This window comes from Loxodonta africana, chromosome 10, assembly GCF_030014295.1.
Source record: "Loxodonta africana isolate mLoxAfr1 chromosome 10, mLoxAfr1.hap2, whole genome shotgun sequence".
In the NCBI taxonomy this organism is placed as follows: Eukaryota; Metazoa; Chordata; class Mammalia; order Proboscidea; family Elephantidae; genus Loxodonta; species Loxodonta africana.
This window is the reverse complement of record NC_087351.1, coordinates 10,941,710-10,969,533: the sequence shown is the minus strand read 5'-3', so window position 1 is coordinate 10,969,533 and position 27,824 is coordinate 10,941,710. Positions and strand designations below refer to the sequence as shown.

Here is a 27,824-nt window from a genome sequence, read left to right as displayed (position 1 = left end):
ACCCACCCACCCAGCCACACACACACCCACACCCACACACACACACACCCCACTTTATTTTTAAATAGTGCAATAAAGACTTGAAGTGCCCCTTTGTGGAAATCAGGACCTCTTGCTACATAAAACCCCTCTAGATGTGGAGCGGGGTTCTTAGGGATTCAGATTTTACAGATGGAGGGGCTGATGCCCAGAGGAGTTAAATGGCTCAGCCAAGGTTACTCAGTGCTCTGGTGGGAGATAAGACTTCTATCTTTTAGGCCAGTATTTTTCCCGCTGGACTAAGGACTCAAGAATGTACAGACTCTAGGGTTTAGTACAACCATCTATATGAAATGCAAAATGTTTTAGCCAATAATAAGATAAACAAAATTAATTTTCTGACTTAGGGACATAATTTCTAGGTGGTCACCAGCATTTCATAGTGATTTGACCAGGAATTTAATCTGACGAATGCCATGTACTGTCATGGGGAGCAAGACAGGCACTACCCTGCAGCTGTTCACAACTTGGTAGATAGGCGGATGTGCAATCAAATAGTGAAAATACGTTCTGTTAAGACTGCCAGCACGGGCATGTACAAAGACCTAGTGTGTAAGAGGAATGTGTAGAGCGGTGGTTCTCAACTGGGGGCAATTTTGCACTCCAAAAGACATTTGTCAATGTCTGAAGACATTTTGATGGTCACAGTGGATGCCACCAGCCAGAAGAACAGGAGGGGGGACAGAAGGGGAGAATTTCTCGGGGCACGAGTTCAAGGGAGTGTGCCAGATGAGGCATGGGATGACACTCCGAGGCGCCACAGATATGGAAGATGCCTGACTCAGGCAGCCGGACAAGAGGGGGTGAGGCGTTTCTGTTGACGCATGGCAGCTACTGAACGTCAATTCATCTTGAAATTGGGGGAGGGGGGGCAACTTAAAGATTCCCCCTGGATGCTTGTCACCGTTGCTAAGCCCCTGACACTGGCATCTAGTGGGGACAGGCCAGGAATACCTACAGGGCACAGGACAGCCCTCCACAAAGAATTACTTGGAACCAAATGTCAGTAGGGCGGAGGTAGAGAAACTCTGGCGTAGAGAGACCCAATCATTTCTGCAGGGCCTGGGGGACGGGTAAAGCTTGAGGGGTGGTTAGGAAAGAGTTTACTTAAGAAATAATGATGATGGACTGGGGGAAAGGACTATGGAATGGGACAGAAGGACAAATGTGCAAAGCCACTAAAGCATGGTATACGTGGGTAATACCAAACACTGGGTGGGGGGGCAGGGGAGTTGTGAGAGGGCTGGACAGCCAGGCAGAAACTAGATATTCGAGAAAATATACTGATTTTAAAGGAATTGCTTCAGGAAAAGCCATGTGGCTCCATCATGGCTCTTACAGGCCACTCAGAAAAAGCATGGTCTAAGTACCTACCTCTATGAGCTAAAACCGTTGAAGAAAGCTGTGAAATGAGGCTTTTCTCATCCTTCTTCCTTGCAGTCTGGAGTTTTCCAGGCCTTTATTACTTCACAGACATAGAGTCAGGGACTGTCTCCGTGGAATGTGAGCTCGGTGAGGTGGAATAGCTCTCTACTAATAACGGCTGGTGTCTCAGTGCTGCCATGGAATCATGAGCAAGGCCAAGTGGTTATTTCCCATGCATTAAGCTTACAGGCCAGTGATAACGTTCATTCCCTTCTTCATAGAGCAGCCTAGTCCAGTGCTGTGAACCTGTAAACCTTAAAATCAGGCTGCCATCTCAAATACAGTGAGTTCTCTCCTCCCCACCTACACACAGAGAGGGTAGGCAGGTCGGCCATCCATTCAGGGTTTATCTTTCTCTTAAGCAAGTGATGACCAAAGCAACTGACAAACTGTCACGGAATCTGCCAGATCTCACTCTGGCCTTGCCCCATCTCCCTGGCTCCCGAACTTTTCCTCCTATGCCATGCTCTCCTTGACACCTGGTCTACAACCATCCTGGGCCTGTTGAGCTCTGATCCAAGTGCCTGCCTCCGCCCCTGCTGGCCTGATGACTGAGCTTCATGGATGTGAGTTACCCCTTTCTAACTCAGCAGGTTTTCTAGGCATAGTGTGGAAAACCTGATCACAGAGGGTGGTGCAGTATGGATTTTGGACCATGAAAGGGAATCCAGGGAAATAGGTAACCTGTGATAGCTCATAGCTTCTACTCTCTCTCCAGGTCTAGGAATAACTGAGAATTTAGCCTAGAAAGGCTGGTAGGAATGTGATGAAATCCACTACAAAATTCTGAGAAAAATTAAATGCTATACAAAATTAAGTTTCCTTATTAAAACAATCACCTTATTAGTTTTAGATTGAAAAATTATTATGTATAACTTGGTTTGCTCCTTATCCTATCACATTTGGTATTTTATATTAAAAGCAGAGTTGATTCTCACAGGAGACTTAAAATTGAATTCCTTCTTTTAAGATCTCTTCAGAGCTAAAATAAAGGGCATTATATTCTTCTGAACTTAGTGTTTTCTATACCATCAGACAGACAAAAGAAATGTTTATTTACTACAGCAAAGCTGAAAAAAAGACACTAAAATTCATCAACAAGAAATTTTGACACATGTGCCCTGATGTTCTGAGTTCTTATCATTTGCACTAGTTTCTACTTCCTGTAAAGTTTAATTTAAGCACATATGTAGAAAAAGTTCATTCAGGTTCTAATCTCCTCTATCACGGGACAGGTAGATTTGCTCTTATCCTTCTCTGTCCTTAGCTCTTGAAGCACACAGGGCTATAAACATAATTTCTAGAGGAAAATATAAGTTCTGTTGCCTATACCTACTACCAGGGCAGTGGGGGTTCAGTGGTAGAATTCTCCCCCCCATGCAGGAGACCCGGGTTCAATTCCCAGCCATTGCACCTCAAGCGCAGCCACCACCCACCGGTCAGTGAAAACTTGCACGTTGCTATGACGCTGAATAGGTTTCAGTGGAGCTTTCATACTAAGACAGAACAGGTAGAAAGCCTGGCAAGCTATTTCCAAAAATCAGGCAGTGAAAACCCTGTGGCTCACAATGGTCCGACCTACAGTAGGCCGTGGGCTGGCAGCGTCCCACTTCTTTGTGCGCGGCGCTGCCACGCGTCGGGCTGACACAACAGCAGCTAGCAACAACGAGACCTACTATGCTCTTGCTCCTTTAAGGCCAAGTCAGCTAAAACAGACACCTTTCCATAGCAGCGAAAAAAATTGTGTGATAATGAAAATAATAAAATTAGAAACAAATGTGATAATGAGCTTTCTATTATTTCAAATTCCTAAGCAGAGGCTGGAAAGGTTCTTCAACTCTGAGAAGCTACAAGGAGTCAAGAGTCTTTCCTTCTTATGTGAAAACGGCAGCATGTGGAAAGCATGGATGTGTCTGGTTCTTGCGTTTGAGCTGATGGTTCGTAGCTTTCTGCTCTTAAGTTTAAGTGATCGGAAAATCTGTCCAACAAAGTCTTTAAAAATTGCTTTGAGAAATAAAGGCTACAAAGCAACAAATAGACTCTCCTTAAATATTTTATTAAGGATCATTTCAAAAATTAAAAATTCAAAGCTTCTCAGGAAAAAAACCTCAAAAACTGAGTATTTCTCCTGCAAGACTCCAAGGACTTCTCTGCTCTACTCCATAACTTTTCTGCTCTGTGAGCAGGTGCAGTGAGTGGAAGGAGGAAGAAGTGCTTTCTTAGGAGGAGATCCCTGCCAGCCAGGGGCTTGCTTTATAAATGGTAAATGTCATCCCAGAATTGAACTTTCTGCCAGGTTGGGTTTCTACCCCCTCTGCCTTAAGGTTAGACTTCTAAAAATGGCTGGTAAAAAAAAAAAAAAAAAAAAAAAAACCAGTTGCGTGGAGTCGGTTCCAACTCATAGTGACCCTATGGGACAGAGCAGAACTGCCCCGCAGAGGTTCCAAGGAGTGCCTGGCGGATCTCAACTGCCGACCCTTGGTTAGCAGCTATTGCACTTAACCACTACGCCGCCAGAGTTTCCAAGGGGCTGGTAAAGTGGGTCTAATTTCCTTAAAGATTTCCAGGTAGAGAAATTTCAGAATCTCCTTCGGTCTCCAACTCTGTTAGCTCTCCCTGTAGAGTAGTGGGAAGCTGTTCTAGCTATTTTGATCCATTTAAGAAATTCAGTTCATGAAACGTATTGATTGGCTCTCTGCTAACTCAGTTATTAGGAGAATGGGCTTTGCCGTCAGATAAACAGTTCAAAACCAGGCTCCAGCACTTAATAACTGTGTGACCCTGACAAATTACTTCTTTCAGCCTCAGTTTCCTTAAAAATGGAGTAATAATACCTATCTCATAGGGTCGTTATGAGGATTAAATGAAATAATATGTGCAAAGCAATTTGCACAGTGAACGCTCAGTAAATATTAGCTAATAGGATTAAAATAATTCCTTGCCAACCTCAGAGACTATGTTCTTGAAAGTCAGGGTAACTGGCAAAACCTCAACTGGCAAGATCAATCATAATCAAATAACAATTAAATGATCAAATAATATCAACAATCAACATTAAATGTATCTTTTCATAAATAAAATTCACTCTTTTAAAGTGTACAGTTGAGTGGTTTAAGCATATTCACAAAGTTGTGCAACCATCACCACTATTTGTTGTTGTTGTTAGGTGCCGTTGAGTTGGTTCCAACTCATAGTGACTCCACGTGCGATAGAAGGAAACCCCGCCCAGGCCTGCGCCAGCCTCACAGTCATCGCTGTGTTTGAACCGGTCGTTGCAGTCACTGTGTCAATTCGTCTCATTGAAGGTCTAAAGTATTTTTTATCACCCCCAAAAGAAATGCTGTTCTATTAGCAGTCACTCACTCCCCATTTTCCTGTCACCCCACCCCGTGGAAACCACTAATCTGCTTTAAATATATTTTTAAAACATACTGAATAAAATTCCTAAATGGCATCCACTCCCAAAAGACCAGCTCTGGTAAGGTAACGCTTATTCTGAATCACCTTCAGCTGGCTGAGTTCTCCCATAAGTTTTATCTTACTCAGAATGCATCTATTTTTAACATTTTCAAGACAGCCCTTACCGGCTTAAAGGGGAATATTTTTGTACTTGCATATCCCCTAACAGGTGTGTTTTTCAGGATTTGGTCTTCTAGGCACCTACTGAGAGAGTGGAGAATAACAGATTTTCTCTTCCACAGAATTGCCCGTTCAACCTTGTATAGAAAATGGAGTCATCTTTTTTTTTTGTTATCTTTTGTTATTTTATTATCTTTCTTTAATTGTTATTTTATTGTTATCTTTTTTTTCTTTTGGTTAATGGGACTTAAATGAATTATTCATATGTAAAAAGACGGTAAATTTAAAAATAAGACTATATATTTAATGTCATTGATTGTCGATGTTATTTGATTGTTGCCAATTGCCAATCTTCCCAATTAAAGTTTTGCCAATTACTCTGACTTTCAAGAATACAGCTTCTGCTATAAAATGAGGGAAGACTTTAACCCTATTAGGTAGCATTTACTGAGCGTTCACTTGGTAAAATGTGAGTTTGCAATATGTTATTGAGAATTCTGAATCATGGGGCCCTTTAAAAAAAAACCACAAAATTTACTTTGGTGGGCTGTAGAGAACAGCAGAAGATGTCGGAGACAGAAGGGTTAACAATTATTATTTCTGTTATTATTACCTAGATTTTGCAACTGACTAGATGGTCAGGAAGGAAGAAGAGAATACTCAAAGATAACTCAGATTTTGAAACTGAGACTGGTGGTACAATAAATTGAAATAGGAAAGCCAAGACACTAAGCTGCTTTAGGGAGAAAGATGAGTTCTGTTTCAGTCATGCTGATTTTTAAGGATGAGTCTAGGGCTCAGAGATGCGGGCTCAGAGACACAGCTTTGGGAGTCACCTCTACAGAGGTTGTATGTGTAGTCATGGGCGTGAATGGCTCACTTGGTAAGAAAATATACAGCTAGAAGAGAGCTGAAGACAGACCGTGGTGATTGTTTACATCTACAAGAGTGAGAAGAGGAAGAGAAACCAGTTGAGGCAAAAAAGTGGTCAGAAGGAGGGGAAGTAGGACAATGCAGGGCCACAACAACCAAAGGAAATACTACGTCAAGGAGGATGTGGATTGAGGGTAAGTCAGAAACGCGTGTTTAATACACTCAACAGTGAGCTTTAAGAAAACGGTTTCAGTAGAGCGCTAGGGTAGAGGGTTGATTACAAGGGGTTAAAAATTCTGTTATAAGAAGTAGAGATTCAAACAAGTTACCTTAAGCAAAGAGGTAAGCTCACTTACCAACACACTTGTTGAGCCCAACTATGGCAAGGCATCATGCCAAGCTCGGGAATCTGGGGGGCACCAAAAAAAGACAGTGCTGTACTTAATGTAACACAGCCACTCTCCAAGTTTATTTCTCCCTACAGTTCCTCCTGAGGAGCCCTGGTGGTGCAGTGGGGAAGTGCTGGGTTGGCAGTTCAAAACCACCAGCTGCTCTACGGGAGAAAGATATGGTAGTCTGCTTCTGTAAGGTTAAAAATAAAAAACCAAAACCTGTTGCCATTGAGTCAATTCCGACTCAAAGCCACCCTGTAGGACAGACTAGAACTACCCCATAGAGTTTCCAAGGAGCGCCTGGTGGATTCGAACTGCTGACCTTTTGGTTAGCAGCTGTTCTGTAACACTGTTGTTGTTGTTGGGTGCCATCAAGTTGGTTCCGACTCATAGCGACCCTATGCACAACAGAACGAAACACTGCCTGGTCCTGTGCCATCTTTACAATCGTTGTTATGCTTGAGCTCATTGTTGCACCCACTGTGTCAATCCACCTCGTTGAGGGTCTTCCTCTTTTCTGCTGACCCTGTACTCTGCCAAGCACGATGTCCTTCTCCAGGGACTGATCCCTCCTGACAACATGTCCAAAGTATGTAAGACACAGTCTCGCCATCCTTGCCTCTAAGGAGCATTCTGGCCTCACTTCTTCCAGGACAGATTTGTTCGTTCTTTTGGCAGTCCATGGTATATTCAATATTCTCTGCCAACATCGTAATTCAAAGGTGTTAACTCTTCTTCGGTCTTCCTTATTCATTGTCCAGCATTCACAGGCATATGATGTGATTGAAAATACCATGGCTTGGTATTTTCTGAAACTTGCTTCTGTAACATTACAGCCTTGGAAATCACATATGTCAGTTCTACCCTGTCCTACAGGATCACTATGAGTCAGAATGGTCTAGAAGGCAACAGGTTTACGGTTCCTGTCTTTATCAACTGACTCCCTCTACCCTGAATCTCTGTTTCTTCTGCCTTCTGTTTAACTCTCAGTTCCTAGATTTTGTTTCCTTGTAACTCCCCTTGCCGTGACTCTTCATCCCAAACTACCTCATGGCAGTCTGTGAGCTTTTGCTTCTACTGTCAATTTCCTGATTCTCTCAGTGTTTCCAGATTCAAATTCAGGAGAGGTTCTGATTTATCCAGATCATCGGGTTTTTTTTTTTCTTTTTTAATTTTATTGTGCTTTAGGTGAAAGTTTACAGTGCAAATTAGTTTCTCGTTCAGAAATTTATACACAAATAGTTTTGCGACACTGGCTGCAGTCCCTGCATTGTGTCAACACTCTCCCCTTTCCCTTTCCACCCTGGGTTCTCTGTATATAGTTGTCCAGTTTTCCTGTCCCTTCCTGCCCTCTTGTCTTTGTTTTGGGCAGGTGTTGCCCATTGGGCTTCGTATACTTGATTGAACAAAGAAGCACATTCCTCACATGTGTTAATATTTGTTTTATAAGCCAATACCTGTTGCTGTCAAGTTGATTCCGACTCATAGCAACCCCATATTAATCTTTGGCTGAAAGGTGGACTTTGAGAGCGGCTTCAGTTCTGAGTTAGCAAGGTGTCCGGTGGCCATAGTCTCAGGGGTTCTTCCAGTCTCTGTCAGACCAGTAAGTTTGGTCTTTTTTTGTGAATTTGAATTTTGTTCTACATTTTTCTCCCACTCTGTCCAGGACCCTCTATTGTCGTTGCGGTTGGCGGTAGTAGCCAGGTACCACCTAGTTCTTCTAGGCTCAGGCTGGTGGACACTGTGGTTTATATGGTCCTTTAGTCCTTCGGACTAATATTTTCCTTATGCCTTTGGTTTTCTTCATTCTCCTTTGCTCCAGATGGGATGGGACCAATAGATGTATCTTAGATGGCTGCTTGCAAGCTTTTAATGCCCCAGACACTACTCACCAAAGTAGGATGTAGAACATTTTCTTTATAAGCCATGTTATCCCAACTGACCTAGATGTCCCCCAAGACAATGGTCCCTAGCCTCAGACCCAGTAATAACAAAAACTAAAAAAAAAAAAAAAAATGAGGTATCTGGCTTAAGTCAGAGCAGGCTTACGATGGAAGCTTCAAGGTGTGTGGGTGTGTCTATGACTTTTCCCAGATCATCTTTTTTCATTAGACCACATCTTGGGTTGTTGAACACTCTGTGGAATGGGTCAGTTGCCCACCTCTATTTTAATCAGCTGTAGTCTAGGGGAGAGGGCAGTGGTACCTCTGTGGTAGATTCTCACCTTCCTTGTGGGTGACCCAGGTCAATTCCTGGCCGTTGCAGTTCAAGCACAGCCACCACTTGTCTGTTGTAGTGGCTTGTGTGTCACTATAATGCTGAACAGGTTTCAGTGGAGCTTCCAGACTAAGACAGACTAGGAAGACCTGGTGATCTACTTCCGGAAATCAGCCAATGAAAACCCTATGGTTCCATCCTGTCATGTATGGGGGGGCCATGAGTCGGGCTGACTCAGCTAACAACAACAGTCTGGGATCGGAAGACTGGTATGTGTAGGCCTGTCCTTTAGCGCCGACTAAGGGAATGGCAGAGACTGAGTAGCATGTCTAGAAAGTATTGAGGATGAATCTTAGTCTAAAAATTCAGGTGTGCAAGGAATAGCACATAGTATTTTCTATAACACTGCTTAATATTTACTTTAAGTCCCAATTCCTGTGTACTAGAGAGAAGTTCAACTTGTAGTCTTTGGGGAGAGGCATCCATGCTGATTACTGCTGAATGCACGTTACCCGATCTGGTCAATTTGGTAATGCTGTATTGACGTCAAACTGAAATATCTCCATCTCCTCCCTATCCACATAAATATACACACACATTCTCACTTGACCTTCTCTAATAGAAATGTTGGATAAAGTGTAAAAAATAATTTAGGTTTTGATTTTTAAATGGTGGGATAAAAAAAGTAATTTTTTTCTACTCTGAGAAATTTATCCTTCTTTAACTCAAAACTACAGAAAATGAAAAATGGACAAACTTTATTTTCAATGAAATTAGAGACATTTGTATGCCTGGACTACAGCCTATGAAGAAGGACTGCAAAATATAGTGAAGGTCAAACAGGAGTGTAAGAAAGGATGCCTAGGGCTACAGAGCTTATGCAAAGCTGGAGTGACACAGTTCTCCAAAGAAAGTGCCCCATCTTGAGGGACAAGACAAACAAGTTTTTGAATAAACGCGGAGCAAACAAGCTGGCTGAAGCAAGAGCTTCCCCACAGTCATTTGTCACAAAGATTAGAGATATAGAAAACGTGAAGTTGAACATGGACAAACAAGTCAAATTTGCAGAAGCAGTCTGTTGGTGAGACAGAGTGGAAGAGACAGACTGCATTGTGAGCAACCCTGCTGTGCTGATCGAGGGGAACTGGAAGGTTTCTAAGGACTCACATATACAGCCTCAAATATGGCCCTGTCTCCACACTCACACAAGCCTCCTGCAAATAGTTGATTGAGAAAGCACTCATCTCAAAGACGTTTAAAAAAATAAATAGCGTCTATAAAAAAGGATAGGAGAAAATGTCCAGAGCACAGTGCAGAGAGCTATGGGGTTAGAGACCTCAAGGAGGATTAAGAGAAATGGAGACTAAGTGAGAAACTCTGATATTTTTCTGAGAATGAGTTTCAGAAAAAGAGACTAGAGAGAATGATGGAGAGGTAGTGGCACAGCATTCAAAGAGAAAATGGCTATATTAGGTCCAGACAGGTAAGACCTCGCTTTGAGGAGATCAGGTGTCAGGGATAAGGAACACATGCTAGGTGGGAAACTATGAAGCAAAGGTCTAGGGACTCAAGTCAATGCATTTGGACAGAAAGAAGTCAGAATCTGGGTATGGGAGGAGAGCCATAGAAATAGTCGTTAATGAGAATGGAATCTGACAACGGGATGAAAGATTTTACCTATGGCTAGAATAGATCTGAATATGACTGGGCCTTTTTTAAGCCCCTTAGAGACAAATGCAAACTTCTAACTGGGAACAGGGGTAGGAAATGAGGACTAATGCAGTTCTAGATACAGGTAACCCCTGACTTAGTACAGAATTCCGTACTGACAACTCTGTCGTAAGTCAGTTCTGACATACGTTGGATACCTCATTTTTTTTCCTTTTAGTTTTCATTATTATTGCCTTTTATTATCAGTGGAAACCCTGGTGGTGTTGTGGTTAAGGGCCATGGCTGCTAACCAGAAGGTCGGCAGTTTGAATCCACCAGGTGCTCCTTGGAAACTATGGGGCGGTTCTGCTCTGTCCCATAGGGTCGCTATGAGTCAGAATCAACTAGACAGCAACGAGTTTATTATCAATATCTTTATACATCCAATCTTTGTCTGCTTTTGTGGGGTGTCACAAGAATCAGCAAATCACATGCTGCAACACTATGTGCATAGTACATATAGACTAACAGTAAGATATTAAAAAAACAGAATGGTCCTAAGTTCGCTTTGTCATAGCTCGGAAATGTCCTAAGTCAGGGAGTACCTGTGCTCAATTATGTACAGCAAATGGAGACAGCTCTGGCCTTAGGGTTAGAAGTCTTTCAATTCCCCTGATTCTACTATTGACTTGAGTGTCAGAGGAAGTTGGTAAAACTCTGAGCTTCAGTTTCCCTCTCAAAAGCAGAATGAGTAAGCCCTGGACCAGCCCTCAGGAACTCTGCTTCTGAATGATTCTTCTGTCTATATTTGTTTTAAGTTTTTCAGCTTCCAGAGGAAGATGACATAGAAATTACAAAATAGTATGTGTACATTTAATATTTCCTTTTTTTTCATAATAATCTTCCTCCCTTTTATCTGCCTAAGTCTGATCTTTCAAGTCCCATCTTAGACCTCCCTCCTACAAGTTTCCCCTCACCACACCCCCCCAGTCAACAGCCAGGGGTTCATTTATTATGTTCCTCTGAAACATACTTATCTCTGTCATACAAATTACCCTCCTACGTGGAACTTCATCTCAGTTCCAATTTTTATTCCCCAGGATCACTGCCTGCTAGCTTTAGCACCCAGGGGAGGGTGCATGCTGGGAAAAATGAGTGGTTAATGATATCATATTATGACGCTGACTGAGAAATCTGAGTGATCTTCCAATTCTGAGTACATGATTTCTAGAAAACAAAAAAATAAGGGTAACAAGTAGTAGAACAGAAGTTGGAAGTAAAACTTTCAAGTGATACTGGGGAAAGTGGGAAGAAGAAGGGACAAAATATATTCCTTTGAGTACTCCTTTCCATGCCTTGGCTCTATATTAAAATTTAAATACTGTTGGGAGTAGTAGTAAACTATGATGCTAGCAATGGCAATTTTACTCTGGCTGCTCCAATTTTCAGCTTCTTTAGGAATGGGGCCCATGATCCTGGAGTGCTGAAGTGGACAGCAAGAAAGTGCAACTCATTTTAGCTGTTCCTTTCCAAAGGTACCCTCCACCTCCTCTACCATGGATTCAGGCAGCTATGTTGAAATGAATGATACAGTAACCCAGATACACTCTAAAGTGCAGATACAAGATATCACTAAGGAGCTACACTGCCCACTGTGTCATGACTGGTTCCGTGACCCACTGATGCTAAGCTGTGGCCACAACTTCTGCCAGATCTGTATCCAAAACTTTTGGAAGCAGCAAGCAAAGGAAACCTTCTGTCCTGAGTGTAAGATGCTATGTCAATATAGCAACTGCACATTCAACATAGTAGTGGAGAAGCTGGTAGAGAAGATTAAGAAGCTACCCCTGCTCAAGGGCCATCCACAGTGCCCAGAACATGGCGAGAACCTGAAACTGTACAGTAAACTGGATGGGAAACTGATCTGCTTTCAATGCAAGGATGCCCGGTTGTCTGTGGGACAGTCTAAGGAGTTCCTGCAGATCTCCGATGCTGTCCATTTCTTCACGGTACGTGAGCCCTGGGCCTTCAGCAATCCTTGGGAAAGCTGGGAAAATTCTTTTATAGGGTTTCTTCTCTCTTCCACCCCCACCCCTTTATTTAAACGATGCTTAGAAAGCTCAGTGTGCAGAAAATAAAACAAGTCTTGCAAAGTTCTTTCCCCAGAGTTTCTGCTTATAGGAAAGGGGTAGTAGAGGAACTCTGGCCCACTCCCTCAATCAATTAAATATTTACCTACATCCTGCCAGGAGCACACTCTACTAGGCACTGTGGAGAATATGGATGTACAAGATATTGCTCTTATTCTCAAAACTTGGTCAAGTTTAAAATGAATAACACAACAGATCCAATATAAGACAGTATACTACTGAGAGCAAAATACTGTCATATTTGTAATTCATAAGCATCTAGAATTTCAGAGAAGATTAGCTAGAGCTGAAATAGTCAGGGGACGCTTGGTAAAGGACATGGTTAGGACTTGAACGGGGAGTCATTTGGATTTGAATGGGCAGAAAGGAAAAGGAGCGTTCCAAGTGAAGAGAACAATGTAAAAGTACAGCTGGTGAGAACAGCGTAACTAGAGTGAGAAATGTATATAGGTCCACTACCTTCTTCAGACCCCTGTAGCGAGTAATAAGTGGGCAAAACTAAAATTCTCTACTGTTTGTAATTTTCTTAATTCCTGAAAGAGACAGGGATGGTGATATGGGGAAAGAGAAAGACCTTTCTGGCAAGAGCTCTGCTGTTTTCTGGCACACTGGGGTTTGGGGGAGATATTCTCTATGGATCACTTACAGCCCTTCATCTCCCAAGTGGGTTGCGAGTTAATCCTACTTGGTATTCCCAGGAGGAGCTTACCATCCATCAGAGTCAACTGGAGGCAACCCTGAAGGAGCTTCAGTCTCTGAGGAACATGCAGAAAGATGCTATTGCTGCTTACAAGGTGAGGGGCGGGGAGAGTGATCATGAAATAGAGCTGGAACACTTATCCTTGTAAGCTCAACTAGCTACATGGAAAGGTGGATATGTGGATCTCATCAATCTCACTAAATATATTTCCTCAGGCACCTCAACTACAGAATTAGAAAACTGACACTGAAGGGTGGGAAGGAATATGGAAGTAGAGTAGGTTCCCAACAATTAATCCACATAGAGAAAACAAACTGATCTTTATCCTAATATGCTGGACTCTTTGATGGTTCAATTACTAGGTGATGGTTGTGGGGATGTGATCTGCCCGGCCATTCCTTTTTATCTATGCCAATATAAAGAATTTACCCAAAACTCCACTGAAAAATACATTTCTTTCCTTTGGGTTTACAACTAGGCTACCTAGGGACAAAGGTCTCTCAGCTTGCTGGTTTTTCTCATATGATTTGATTTTTTTGTAGCTGCCCCCAAACTGAATAAAGCTATTGCCTAACTTTCAACTTTAGCAGAGCTCTAGGACAACTTTAACAGTTAGAGATTCGGCAAATCAACCTCTAGGTTGGGAAGTCTAAATTGGGAGTTCTGTTTCTTCATCAATTATTCTATGGAGGAGACTTCTCTGGCATTTGCCACGTGGACGAAGAAATATGTAGAGTAAGGGTAAGAAGAAGGATAAGTGGAAGTAATGATGTCACCAAAGAATTTGTTGCTGTTTTAAGAGTTCCTAGTTCAGCTATTACAGTGAACATTTATTCATTTAACAAAAATGTATTGAGTGGCTCAGGCATTATACTAGGTGTTGGGGGTGGGAGGCATGCTAAATAATCCCATAAATAACAACAAAATAACTGTGATAAGTACCACAAAGGAAAATATCGATAGAGTGCTAAGAGAGCATATAAATGGAGAACCTAATCTAGACTCAGGGTGAGGATAGTCCCTGAAGAAGTCTGCTTTTAAAAACTGAGAACTGAAAGATGAGTAACTTAATCAAGTGATACTGGGTGAAGGAAACAGGAAGGAGGTGGCCTGGAGAAGACTGTTCTAGGAAAAGCCCTAAGACAGGAAGTTAGTTGTATGTTAAAAAACAGAGAGATAGCCAATAAAGCTGGAACACGGTGAGTGAGATGAAATTGGCCCTTGTAGATAATGTTGAGAATTTCAGACTCATCCTGTGATAATGAAAAGCCATTAAAGCAGGACATGGTTTCGTTTCATTTGAAAATATTGCTTTGCTAGCTCTGTGGAGAATGAATTGGAGAGGGGCTATAATAAAGACAATGGTTAGAAGGCTACACCAGTGATCTCACAGAATGAAGATGATGGCACGGACTAAAGAGGGTGAATATGGAGAGAAACAAACAGCTTCTTCATATGCTTTGGATATAAATTCTCTGGACATAGCAATTGATTAGATGAGAGGGGTGAGTGGAGATGTCCAACGGCCAGTTGCCTATAGAAATCTGGAGGTCAGAAGTCGGTCTAGGCTAGAGATAAAAAGTCTGCATAGAGATGGCATTTAAAGCCATGGGAGTACAAGATACTGATGAGAAAGAGAATATAGCGTGACAATGGGAGACAGCCCAGGACAGAACATCAAGTAATGTTTAGAGCCCGTAGAAGAGGTAGAACCAACATACGAGACTAGAAGTAGTGGTGGCAAAAGTAGGAGGGAAGCCAGAAAAGTGTGAGCTACGGAAGAGGGGGACTTATGTCTATTTTAAGAGTTCAGTTATAATGATAGACCTTGTAATCCAAGCCGGGTAAGAGGGGACATGAAGACAGAAGAAGTGGAGTAAAAAAAAAAAAGTGAAAGGTCAACGAACAGGAGGTTTCGATGAGCTTCAGTAGTCGTTGCAGGGGGAGAACCTGGGCAAGCAGGCTGGGAGCAGAATGTGTTATTTCGGAGATAGTGCAGGTGCTGAGAATGATAAAATCCAAGATGCAACTATGGGGGTGTGTGACTGAAGGTGGAATTCGTTAAAGATGAGGTTACCCAAGAAAAGAGCCGCAAGTGGACCAGTTATCTATTTCAGTGCTTTGAACACTGCTCATCTCTGCCACTTCTGTATTGTCCTGGCAGCAAGAGTGGCGTCCCCCCAGTTCTTATTTCTAGATCAGGACAATTCTTCAAGCCTCCTTACGGTCCCAGCCAAAGAAGCACTGTTTGGTAGACAATTTGCTTGTACTTCTGGGTAGGAGACAGGGGTGGATTAACCAGTAAGAAAGGTATGCACAGGCTTTATTGTGTTTACTTACTAATCTGTAGTAAACCATTTCACGTGGGTTTCACCACATTGTTGACATTTAATACGACATTGGTTACCACCTCAGTACTGCAATAGGAACCTAGAGACTGCTTTTGCCTGTTTCACCCTGAACTATTAAGCCAGCTGGGAAATAAGGGAAAGCCCCCCAAAGGGATCCTTTTAGAGTGGTTGACTATTGATATGCAACAGCCATTTGTATACGCTTCTCCCTTATGGTATTTCCCAAGTTGTGTGAGTGTTGGTGGTGTGGGTCCCTACCCCAAGTGGTAGTCTCAATAATTACCATGGTGATGATCATGGAGGTTTCCAGGAAAACAAGCTACATCTGCAGCAACACATCTCTTTGGAGTTTCTAAAGCTGCATCAGTTCCTGCACAGCAAAGAAAAGGAAGTGTTAAATGAGCTCCGGGAAGAGGGGAAAGCCCTGAATGAAGAGATGGAGCTGAATCTCAACCAGCTTCAGGAGCAGTGTCTCCTCACCAAGGAGATGTTGGTGAGCATCCAGGCCCGGATGGAACAGCAGAACGCCTTCGAATTTCTCAAAGTAGGTGGGGAGGCGGCTGGAAAGAATGTAGAACTTGCTTTTCAGTGCAATGCTAAAGCTAGGGGAAAAACAACTGTTGTGGTTTTACTATTCTCTGGGAGGAAAGTGGGAGGCTCCTTTTGCCTTATGCTCAGTTGAAAGCTTCACTTTCACCCTCCTAGAGAAGAAGATAATAAAATCCATGAATAATAATACAGGTATTCCCTGACTTACGACGTATTCGAGTTATGATGAACTGCACTTAGGCCTGTCCATTGTTGTTTTTTTTACATCTTATCATTGGTAATATGTATTACATACAGTGCTGAAGGATGTAATTTGCTGATGTTATCAATCTCATGCCAACTCTCAAAGACAAATAAAGATCAGATTTATAAAGACACTAATAATAAAAACTAAAAAAAAAAAAAAAAAAGGAAGTAATTCGACTTAGGGGTCGTTGGAAGGGAGCACAGTCTTAATCCGGGGACTGCCTGTGTACATTTTTTAATATTTTCCCATAAAGAGTATCGGAGCTTTACTTCTTAAACCCTTTTGTGCCTGGTGGTACATATAGCAACCATGAACTTTTTCGGCTTCTGGGGTTCATTGGGAAGCTGCTGCACCACTGACAGCTTGTGCTACCACAAGGCAGGGGCCTTTACGACTATTCGAAACTGAAGAAAAGGGTGTGTGCTGCAAAGTACTGTTTTTACAGGGTATTGTATAAGGTGTCTGCATTTTTGGAAGGAAAAGTAGAAATTTTGAAATTTTTTATTTGTTACACATATGTACCAATAGTCCCCGGTGGGGATTCTAGGGTGTAATTAGTGGTACTTCAGATGTACAACTAAACACTTAGGTTAGGCTTGTGGAAGGGGTAAGGGGGAAAAAAAAACATACTACCTACCAAAAATTCAGACACACTCAATGATTCAGAATGCTTCCGTTAAAGAAAACATATGGTATCCACAAAAAATTCAAGGCAGAACATAATTGGGTTACCAAAGGGTTAAAAATAAGAATATTGCAACCAGAGTTGTATCCTTGACTGGCTCTTAGCAATCATAAATCAATCTGTTTGGGAAGCTGTTGGCCAACTTTTGCTATCTAAAGCTTCACTGCTAAAGTTCTTTATTAGCCAGAGTAAAGTAAAGTGACCTTAGGGCTGAAATGCTTTCAAGACTATTTGGAAGTATAGGTAAAAATTGTTTAACCTTGATTATTGTCCTGTTGACTTCTCTCTCATTTCCTGTTAAAAGGAACTCTAGAAAATCAGAGCAAAGTAAGGCTGGTTTAGCCTGTGCTAGATTGGGGATTCAAGTGTTCCCATACAGAAAAGAAAGGCATACAGAGGATGAGAGGGGTTAGTTGAAATGGGATGGGGTTCACCTGCACAGGGGCCCAGTATGGATGATCAAATTCTGGTGGTGGCCTATACTACCAAAGAAATTTCCAGAGTTGATGAATAGACATCTGACCTCTCTATTTCTCCTTTCCTCTTCTAGGACATCACAACTCTCTTGGAGAGGTAAGAGTTTCTCTATGGTATTCTTAATACACTCCCTTCAGTCCTTGGAGATGTCTAAGAGTAAACGATTTATGTCCCTTGCAGCTTGGAGCAAGGAATGAGGGTGCTGACACCTAGAGAGCTTATCTCCAGAAAGCTGAGCCTGGGCCAGTTCAAAGGCCCTATCCAGTACATTATGTGGAAGGAAATGCAGTCCACCCTCTCTCCAGGTATCAGTGGCTAGTAGCTATTGGCCCCGGGGATGCCTAATCTATGTTCCTCTGTGGGACCTCTTCTGTGGGCCTAATCAGTACTTTAGAGTCTGGGGTGGGGAAGGGTAGAGTTCAGCCAAAAGGCATCAGAATTACTTCTAAGTCTACAGTTTTGTTTGATTGTTCTATCAAATGTGGTAACAGCCAAAAATTTTCCCTCTTTTGATAAATCAGTTATATAAATCCCTGGGGTTTCTCTGCCCTGAAGAAAGAGGAAGTTTCTGGAGGAACTGTTCATAGGTTCATACAGTCTTTAAAGGTCCCCTTGTATGTGGTATTCATAACACAGAAAATAACATTTTAGGAGATGATTTAGAAAACTTCAGTGTTTCAGAAGAAAGCCAGTAATGGCAAGGAGTATGCCTAATAAGAACAGTAAGTTTTTGTGTTCCTGCAGATACCTGAGGACTGAGCAGGACAAAAGAACAAAAACAGCATTTCAAGAATGTTAAATAAACTTCTAAGTAAAGATCTTTATAGAAGTTCTGAATAAAGTTTTTTTTATAGAATTCGTATAGACTCATTAATATTATGGTTTGTAGTTACTGATTTAATAAAAACCTTAAATCTATATCCCTGACAACAATTTTTTTCCACATAATTGACACTGAGGTGTCCAAAATCAAATCAACCCGTTGCTGTTGAGTCGATTCTGACTCACAGGGGTCATATAGGACAAAGTAGAATTGCCCATAGGGTTTCCAAGGCTGTAATCTTTATGGAAGTAGACTGCTACATTTTTCGCCAGTGGAGTGGCTAGTGGGTTCGAACCACCCACCTGTTGAGTGGCAGCCAAGTGCTTAACCACTATGCCACCAGGGCTCCATCACAGAGGTGTAACACAGCAAAATTCGCAATTCTAAGTGTACAATTTGAAGCGTTTTGACAAATGTATAAACTTACATAAATATCTTCATAAGCAAGATATAGAATATTTCTATCACCCCCAAAAATTCCTTCATGCCCGTTTGCAGCCAGTCTCTAACAACTACTGATCTGCTTTATTTCACTTTTGTTGTTGTAAGGTGCCATCAAGTCGGTTCCAACTCATAGGGACCCTATGTACAACAGAATGAAACAGTGCCCGGTCCTCTGCCATCCTCATGATCATTGTTATGCTTGAGCCCATTGTTGCAGCCACTGTGTCAATCCATCTCTTTGACGGTCTTCCTCTTTTTCACCGACCCTGTACATTACCAAGCATGACGTCCACCAGGGACTGATCCTTCCTGATAACATGTCCAAGTCTCACCATCCTTGCTTCTAAGGAGCATTCTGGCTGTACTTTTTCCAAGGCAGATTTGTTCATTCTTTTGGCAGTCCGCGGTATATTCGGTCTTCTTCACCAACACCATAATTCAAAGGCATCAATTCTTTTTCGATGTTCTTATTTCACATGCATGTGAGATGATTGAAAACACTGTGGCTTGGGTCAGGTGCACCTTAGTCTTCCAGGTGACATCTTTGCTTTCTAACACTTTAAAGAGGTCTTTTGCAGAAGTTTTGCCTAATGCAATATGTCTTTTGATTTCTTGACTGCTGCTTCCATGGGTGTTGATTGGGGATCCGAGTAAAAATCCTTGACAACTTCAATATTTTTTCTGCTTATCATGATGTTGCTTATTGGACCAGTTGTGAGGATTTTTTTTTTCTTTACTTTGAGGTATAATCCATACTGAAGGCTGTGGTCTTTGATCTTCATCAGTAAGTATTTCAAGTCCTCTTCACTTTCAGCAAGCAAGGTCATGTCATCTGCAAAACACAGGTTGTTAATGAGTCTGTCTTCCTTCAATCCAGATGCCCCATTCTTGTTCACATAGTCCAGCTTCTCAGATTATCTGTTCAGCATACAGATTGAATAAGTACGGTAAAAGGATACAACCCTGACACACACCCTTCCTGACTTTAAACTATGCAGTATCCCCTGGTTCTGTTTGAATGACTGTCTCTTGATCTATGTACAGGTTCCTCATGTACGTACATATAAATAGAGTCATACATTATGTAGTCTTTTGTGTCTGATTTTTTATCACTCAGCATAATTTGTTTTGAGACTCACCCATTTTTGCATGTATCAATCAAAAGTCATTCTTTTTTATTAGTGAGCAATATTTCTTACACGCTTAGTCATTCACCAGTTGATGGATGCTGGGTTGTTTCCAGTTTTGGGCTATTATGAATAAAGTTGCCTGATCATTTTTTAACAAATTTTGTGTTTTCATTTTTTTTTTTTTTTTGGTGGGGGGACAAATATTTAGTTGTGGGAATTGCTAGGTTGTATACTAAGTGCATGTTTAACTTCATAAGAAACTACCAAATTATTTTTGTAAAGTTTAAGTACCATTTTGCATTCCCTTCCACAGTGAATGAGAGTCCCAGTTGCTATACCTCTTCACCAAAATTTGATAATGTCGATCTTTTTAATTTTAACCAGTATAGTGGTTTTAATTTCTCTAATGACTAATGATGTTGAGCATATTTTCATATGCTTAGTTGCCATTCATATGTCTTTTTTGGTTAAGTGTCTTCAATCATTTGCCCATCTTCTTTATTGGGCTTTTAAAAAATTAATATTAATAAGTTGTAAAGGATACTAGTCCTTTATCAGATATATGTTTTGAAAAATATTTTCTCTCAGCCAGTGGCTGGTCTTTTCATTTTCTTAACAGGCTCTTTCAAAGAGAAAAATGTTTAATTTTGAAAAAGTACAATTTATCTTTTTCTTATGATTCATTCTTTTTTGTCCTATGAAATCTTCCCCCAACACAAGGTCACAAAGATTCTTTTTCTTATACTTTTTCCTAAAGGTTTTATTGTTTTAGCTCTCATATTTAAGCATATGCTCCATTTACATTTAATTTTTATATATGGTGTGATGTGAGGATCAAAGTAACTTTCGGATGTGGGTGTCCAATTGTTCCAGCATCATTTGTTTAAAAGGCTATTATTTTGCCAATAAAATATGAAATACATTGGCACCTTTGTGAAAAATCAGCTGTGAGTCTGTTTATGGACTCCGTTCTGTGCCAATGATTTATGTATCCACTCTTATTCCAATAACACACTCTCTCTCTTTTTTTTTAATTGTGTTTTAGGTGAAAGTTTACAGCTCAAGTTAATTTATACTAAAATTTATACATATATTGTTATGTGACCCTAGTTGCAGCCCCTACAATGTAACAGCACACTCCCCCCTTCCACCCCAGGTTTCCCATATCCATTCAGCCAGCACACATCCCTTTCTGCCTTCTCATCCTGCCTCTGGACAGTAGCTGCCCATTTAGTCTTATGTATCTACTTGAACTAAGAAGCACACACTTCATAAGTATTATTTTATGTTTTATAGTCCAGTCTAATCTTTGTCTGAAGAGTGGGCTTTGGGAATGGTTTTAGTTCTGGCTTAGCAGAGAGTCTGGGGGCCATAACTTCTGAGGTTCCTCTAGTCTCAGTCAAACCATTGAATCTGGTCTTTTTACTTGAATTTGAGTCCCTTGTGTCTTTGGTGTTCTCCATTCTCCTTTGCTCCAGGTGGGTTGGGACCAATTGATGCATCTTAGATGGCCACTTGCAAGTTTTAAGACCCCAGACGCCACTCACGAAAGTGGAATGCAGAACATCTTCTTAATAAACTTTGTTACACCAGTTGACCCGGATGTCCCCCAAAACAATGGTCCCCAGACCCCCGCCCCTGCTACTCTGTCCCTCAAAGTGTTTGGTTACAATAACACACTCTCCTGATTACTGTAGCTTTATAGTACATCTTGAAATCAGGTAGTGTGAGTCCTCGGATTTTTTTTTCCTTTTTCAAAATTATTTTGGCTAACCTAGGTTCATTGTATTTCCATATGCATTTTGGAATCAGCTTGTCAATTTCTGTCAAAAATTCTGCTGCTATTTTGACTGGGATTGCATTTATTCTAAAGGTCAACTTAGAATTGACATTTTAATAATAAGAGTCTTCTGATTCATGGACATGGTATATTTCTCCATTTACTTATGTTCTTTAAATTATCTCAGCAATGTTTTCTATATACAGGTCTTGTACATATTTTTGTTAAATTTATCCCTAAGTATTTCATGGTTTTTTGATACTACTTTAAGTGATATTTAAAAGATTTTAATTTCTAATTGTTCATTGCTACACTCTAGAAATACCATTGATTTTTGTATATTGACTTTGTATCCTATAGCTTCCCAGATTATTTACTAACTCTAGTAGATGTTTGGTAGATTCCTTAGACTTCTTCTATGTAGATAATCCTATCATGTATAAATACAGTTTTATTTATTCCTTTCCAGTGTGTCAGCCTTTTATTTCTTTTACTTCCTTTATTCCACTGACTAAGACCTCTAGTACCATGTTGAGTAGAAGTGGTTAGAATAGACATCTCGTTACCAAACATTATCAAACATAGGGGAGAAGGACTCAGTCTTTCACCATTATATACACTGTTAGCTGTAGGGTTTTCATAGATGTCCTTTATCAGACTGAGAAACTTCCTTCTAGTCTTAGTTTTTGTCATAAGTAAATGTTTAAGTTTGTCAAATGCTTTTCTTGCATTAATTGAGATGATCATACAAGTTTGTTTGTTTGTTTTTGGTCCAAATGCCTAAATTTTGGTGAATTAAATTGCTTTCTAAATATTAAACTACACTTGCATTCTTAGGGTAAATCCCACTTGGTATTGATTTATAATTCTTTTATATAGTCTGGTGGGCTAGATTTGCTAACATTTTTTTTTAGGGTTTTTGTGTCTGTATTCATAGAGATATTGATCTGCAATTTTCTTCTTTTTTTTGTAATGTTTTTATCTGGTTTTGTACCAGGGTAATACTGACCTCATAAATCCCTCCTCTCCTGTCTTCTGGAAGAGTTTGTATAAAGTTGGTATTATTTCTTTCTTAAACATTTCGTAAAATTCACCAACGAATCCATTTGGGCCTGGAGTTAACTATGAATTCAATTCCTTTAACAGACATGGGCTATTTAGTTTATCTATTCCTTATTAAGTGAGCTTTGTTGGTTTGTGTCTTTCAAGAAATTTGTCTGTTTCATCTAAGTTATGAGTTTTATTGGCATAAAGCTGTTAGTAATATTCCTTTATTATCTTTGTAATGGCTGTAGGATCTGTAGTGGTTTTCCCTCTTTCTTTCCTGATACCAGTAAAACATTTGCCAATTCAACAGTTTCCATAAGTCCCATTATCTTTTAAACCAAATATACACTCTGACCGTTGTCCTATAAACTCTCTCCCAGTTAGCTCAGTCTTACATTTCTCTAATAGCCAAGCCCTCACCTTCTCTCACACACAAGTTACTGTTTTTAACCCACATTCCCTTTTTGCCTGTTTGTCCAAAGTATCGCAAATATATCTCATATATGTTAAGATGTCCTTATTTTCCTTAGAAAATAACCACCTTACCTAATCTTTGCTCTTTCAGCGTTTCTATTTTCTCATATTTATTAGTACAGATTCACATGATTTGTATTATTTCCTTTATTAAACCATGCTTTGCTTAAGAGTAAAGTCTGATTTTTACCACAAATATAAAAATGTCTAAAATTTAACCATATGGATTCCAAAAACAATGTAAAGTATATAAGTAATTGCCCGCTGACAGTCTAAGAGCCTATGTGTATGGGGGATAAGGTACTGGTATCTATGTAAATACTGTCTTTTTACAATGGGAATTTACATTCAATCCTTTTCTCCCATGCCCTGCTTTCTTTTATTTTCTTACTAGGCCTATCTCCATTAACTCTGGACCCTAAAACAGCCCACCCAAATCTGGTGCTCTCCAAAAATCGAACCAGTGTGTGGCATGGTGACATCAAGCAGGTAATGCCCGATGATCCAGAGCGGTTTGACTCAAGTGTAGCTGTGCTGGGTTCAAAAGGCTTCACGTCTGGAAAGTGGTACTGGGAAGTAGAAGTAGCAAAGAAGACAAAATGGACAGTGGGAGTCGTCAGAGAATCCATTATTCGGAAGGGCAGTTGCCCTCTAACTCCTGAGCAAGGATTCTGGCTTATAAGACTAAGGAACCAAACTGATCTAAAGGCTCTGGATTTGCCTTCTTGCAGTCTGAAACTAACGGACAACCTCAACAAGGTGGGCATATACCTGGACTATGAAGGAGGGCAGGTGTCCTTCTATGATGCTAAAACCATGAACCACATTTACACCTTCAGTAGCACTTTCATTGAGAAACTTTATCCCTACTTCTGCCCCTGCCTGAATGATGGTGGAGAGAATAAAGAACCATTGCAGATCTTACATCCACAGTAATTAGTTATACTGTTATAGTAATTCAGAATGTTATTAAAGAAGGTTTTGAAATAGTTTACCAGTCTCTCTAGTTTCTCTTCTCAATTTATGGAGAAGGATGAATAACGAAAAGAGAGAATCACAAACTGAATTCAATTCTCAATGTCCTAAATAGATTTCCAGAGCCTTTCAAGATGTCATTGTAATTCTCTGGGGTCTTCCATGACACAAGATTGACTCTCATGAGACTGATCACACTCCTGTTACTGGAGCAAACCGCATCTTGAGTTTGTAATGCTCAGGAACGCTTTGCAAATGTGCTCAGAAATTCTATGCTGTCATTAGTTTCCAGAATAATGACTCATAGCAGACGAATTTTCACGTGTCCTCTTTTTATTTACACATCCTCTTTATACAAGTTTTGCATCTCATTTCTTTTCTAGAATTTATGGTATTTTTAAAAGACTGCTCTAGGGCTTTATAGAAAAAAAAGTCAGAAATGGTCTCAGTTAATTTATAATCTTGTCTTTTCTGAAGATACTTTTTAGTCTAGTGAATCTCTTTCTTCCTTTCTCAGATCTTTTTTCCTGTTTAATCTATCTATGATGGGTTGTTTTTTACAGGGGCACTTGTCCTTCTGTATTCAAATATGTTTAAGTATTCCCATCGACTTATTTTTGTGGTAAAATATAGATAACATAAAATTTGCCATTTTAACCATTTTTAAGTGTATAATTCAGTGGCATTAATTATATTCATAATGCTGGGCAATCATTGCTGCTATCTCTTCCCAATTTTTTTCACCACCCCAAACAGTTGGAATCAACTCGACGGCAATGGGTGTGGGTTTGGTTTTTGGACCTAAAACAGAAACTTAGTAAGCAATAACTCCCCATTCCACTACCACCCTAAGCCCCTGGTAACCTCTAGTCTACTCTCTGTCTCTAAGAATTCTAGAGATAGGAATCATATAATATCCATCTTTTTGTTTCTGGCTTATTCACTTAGCATAATATTTTCAAGTTTCATCCATGTTGTATTCTTTAGCAGAACTTTATTTCTTTTTATGACTGAATAATATTGCATTGTATGAATACACCACCTTTTGTTTATCCATTCATCTGTTGATGGACACATGTTATTTCTGTCTTTTGGCTATTGTGGATAATGATGCAATTAATATTGGTGAACAGGTATCTGTTTGAGTTCCTGGTTTTTGATTCTTCTAAGTGTCGAACTGGAATTACTGGGTCATGTGGTAATTCTACGGGAAACCCTGGTGGCAGAGTGGTTAAGTGCTATTGCTGCTGACCAACAAGTCGGCAGTTCAAATCCGCCAGGTGCTCCTTGGAAACTCTACAGGGCGGTTCTACTCTGTCCTATGGGGTCACTATGAGTCGGAATCAACTCGATGGCAGTGGGTTTTTGGTATGGTAATTCTACATTTAACTTTTTGAAGAAGTGCCCAACTGTTTTTCACAGTGGCTGCATCATTTTACCTTCCTACCAGCAATGCATGATGGTTCCAATTTCTCCACATCCTGACTAACACTAGTTATTTTCTACTTTTCTGATAATAGCCATCCTAGTGGGTGCGAAGTGGTATCTCGTTGTGGTTTTGATTTGAATTTTCCTAATGATGTTGAGCATCTTTTCATGGGCTTATTGGTCATTTGTATATCTTCTTTGGAGAACTGTCTATTCAAGTCCTTCGCCCTTTTTAAAACTGGGTTGCCTTTTGCTGTTGAATTGTAAAAGGTCTTTCTATATTCTAGATATTAAGCCTTTACTAGATACATGATTTGTGAGTATTTATCTTTTTTGTTCTCTTGATAGTGTCCTTTGATGCATTCCATCTATTTTTGACTGTGCCCTTTTTCAATATTCCTGCCTATAATTTAAATATTAGTATTTTTCATCTCGTCCTCTCTAATATAGCCATACTCCAGCTTGTTGCTTTTTTCTAAGGTTCTTAACATCTTTGATCTCAGATGCTATCTCAAAACTGTCCCTATTTCCTTTCCTTGGAAGTCCCCTTATAATTGGGCTTCATTCTCTATATCTGACAGCTTTTTTTTAGGACCTGCAGAGCTGGTCCTCAAAAATTCCAATTAGCAGGGCTCTTTGGCAGGACACATATCCCGTATTCCATCTACTATTATTGGGACAGTAATGCATATACTACGGGTAATATGCATGTACCTTCAGCATGTACAGTGTGCCTGCATTTACAGCTGCACGGGGGAAACAGCCATGACGTGATGATGCCTACATTTAAGAACTGATTTCTGTTCTTTAAGGAATTCATTTCAATTAGAATTTAATTAGGATCTATTTTGTGCCTGGAACCTTGCTAGATGTTTTAAAGGATATAAAAAGCATAAAGTGGGGGAAAGGGGGCGCTAGTGGGGAGAGGAAAGTAATCTGACTAAAAATTAATGCACTCTAAGGTATGATAAGTGATAGTTGGACAGTATTATTCTCAGGATGCAATGGTTCTGAATCGGGCTACACATGAAGTTCACCTGGGGGGCTTTTAAAAAAATTCGTATCCCTGGACCAATTAGATCAGAATCTCTAGCTAATGGGACCCAGGCCTTTGTATTTTCTAAAACCTTTCAGTGGTTCTCACGTACAGCAAGGGCAGAGAACCACCAAACTAAGGAGCATGTGTTCCTTTTCTTTATTATTTTGTTTTGAAACATTTCAAATTTCCAGGAAAGTTGCATGTATTCTCCACCTGGCTTCCCTGATTGTTAGCATTTTGTCATATATGCTTGCTTTCTCTCCTCCACACGTGCCCCGTATGAATGTGTGTGTATAATTATCACTAATATCATTTTTGCTGAACCACTTTAGAGTAAATTGCAGGCATCATAATCCTTTATCCCTAAATATATCAGCAAATATCGCCTAAGAACCAGTATATTCTCTTACATAATCACAGTTCTATATTATCAAATTCAAAAAGTTTCGCACTGATACAGTACTATTAACACAGTCCATATTCAATAAGGATATATTTCTAATGGTGGGGTTTTAGGCACGGTGGTAAAGAATTTCAAGTAGTATGACGAAGATAATGGGAGATATAATAGGGTCTACTTGATACCTCTTAAATCATATAGAGTTCTAGATAACTGATATGTAAAGTCTGTCTTAGGAACAGACAAGTGCTACAGAGTTCAGAGAAAGGGATATCAGTGTTCATCAGAACAAGAAGGGAAAATTCTAAGGAAAAGTTGTAAGTTGGGGACAGTAAAAGATTAATAAGAATGAATATAAATTCTCACCAAAATTAGAAAATATACTTTTAAAAAATAAATGATTTGTGGTGATAGTTGCATAAGTGTATAAATACACTAGAAATCATTGAACTGTACGTCTACAGTGGGTGAATTTTATGCAAAGTAAGTTACGCCTCCAAAAAGCTGTTAAAAAAAAAGAATAACTGAATGTTTTATTCAGATCACCCGGGGAACAATTATAGACCCCAGGGGTACATATATTTTCCACTCTCTATAACCCAGACCCAAAACCTGTTGCCATCAAGACAGTTCTGAATCATAGCGACCCTATAGGACAGAGTAGAACTACCCCATAGAGTTTCCAAGGAGCACCTGGTGGATTTGAACTGCCCACTCTTTGGTTAGGAGCTGTAGCTCTTAACCACTACACCACTTTAATACTTTTTCTGACTTGCCCTCTCAGCTCTCCAGCATTTGTCTTAACTTGGATGACACAAATTTCTTTTCCCGAAGTTTCCCCCAGGTAATTGTTTATTCTGCACTGAATAGTTTGAACCGTACCTCTGCTTAGAACTCAGATTATAATTAAAGGAAGAAAACTTCTAATGATTATGAATTATAAAACACCA

General features: G+C 40.2%; 1 protein-coding gene across 5 annotated transcripts; it reads left to right on the top strand.

The window, feature by feature from the left end:
• The first annotated feature begins 33 nt into the window (after positions 1–33).
• TRIM69 (tripartite motif containing 69) lies at positions 34–27,824 on the top strand. Of its 5 annotated transcripts, none has more exons than XM_064292025.1 (7): positions 34–2,030; positions 3,282–12,184; positions 13,024–13,119; positions 15,687–15,920; positions 17,408–17,430; positions 17,515–17,639; positions 23,427–27,824. In XM_064292025.1, exons 2-7 carry the CDS (start codon positions 11,732–11,734, stop codon positions 23,966–23,968), a joined length of 1,473 nt encoding a protein of 490 aa, XP_064148095.1. In that variant the 5' UTR covers positions 34–2,030; positions 3,282–11,731; the 3' UTR covers positions 23,969–27,824. The 5 variants fall into 5 exon arrangements, with proteins under 5 accessions (XP_064148095.1, XP_064148094.1, XP_023394851.1 ...); XM_064292024.1 differs by having other exon boundaries at positions 34–3,401; positions 4,631–12,184; XM_023539083.2 differs by having other exon boundaries at positions 34–6,110; positions 11,711–12,184.

Bases quoted from the DNA above. Each gene is read 5' to 3' on its own strand.
- TRIM69 (XM_064292025.1), top strand. From the start codon at position 11,732: ATGGATTCAGGCAGCTATGTTGAAATGAATGATACAGTAACCCAGATA. The intron at 17,431-17,514 runs GTAAGAGTTTCT...TGTCCCTTGCAG, and splicing joins ATCACAACTCTCTTGGAGAG to CTTGGAGCAAGGAATGAGGG. The intron at 17,640-23,426 runs GTATCAGTGGCT...TTTTCTTACTAG, and splicing joins GCAGTCCACCCTCTCTCCAG to GCCTATCTCCATTAACTCTG.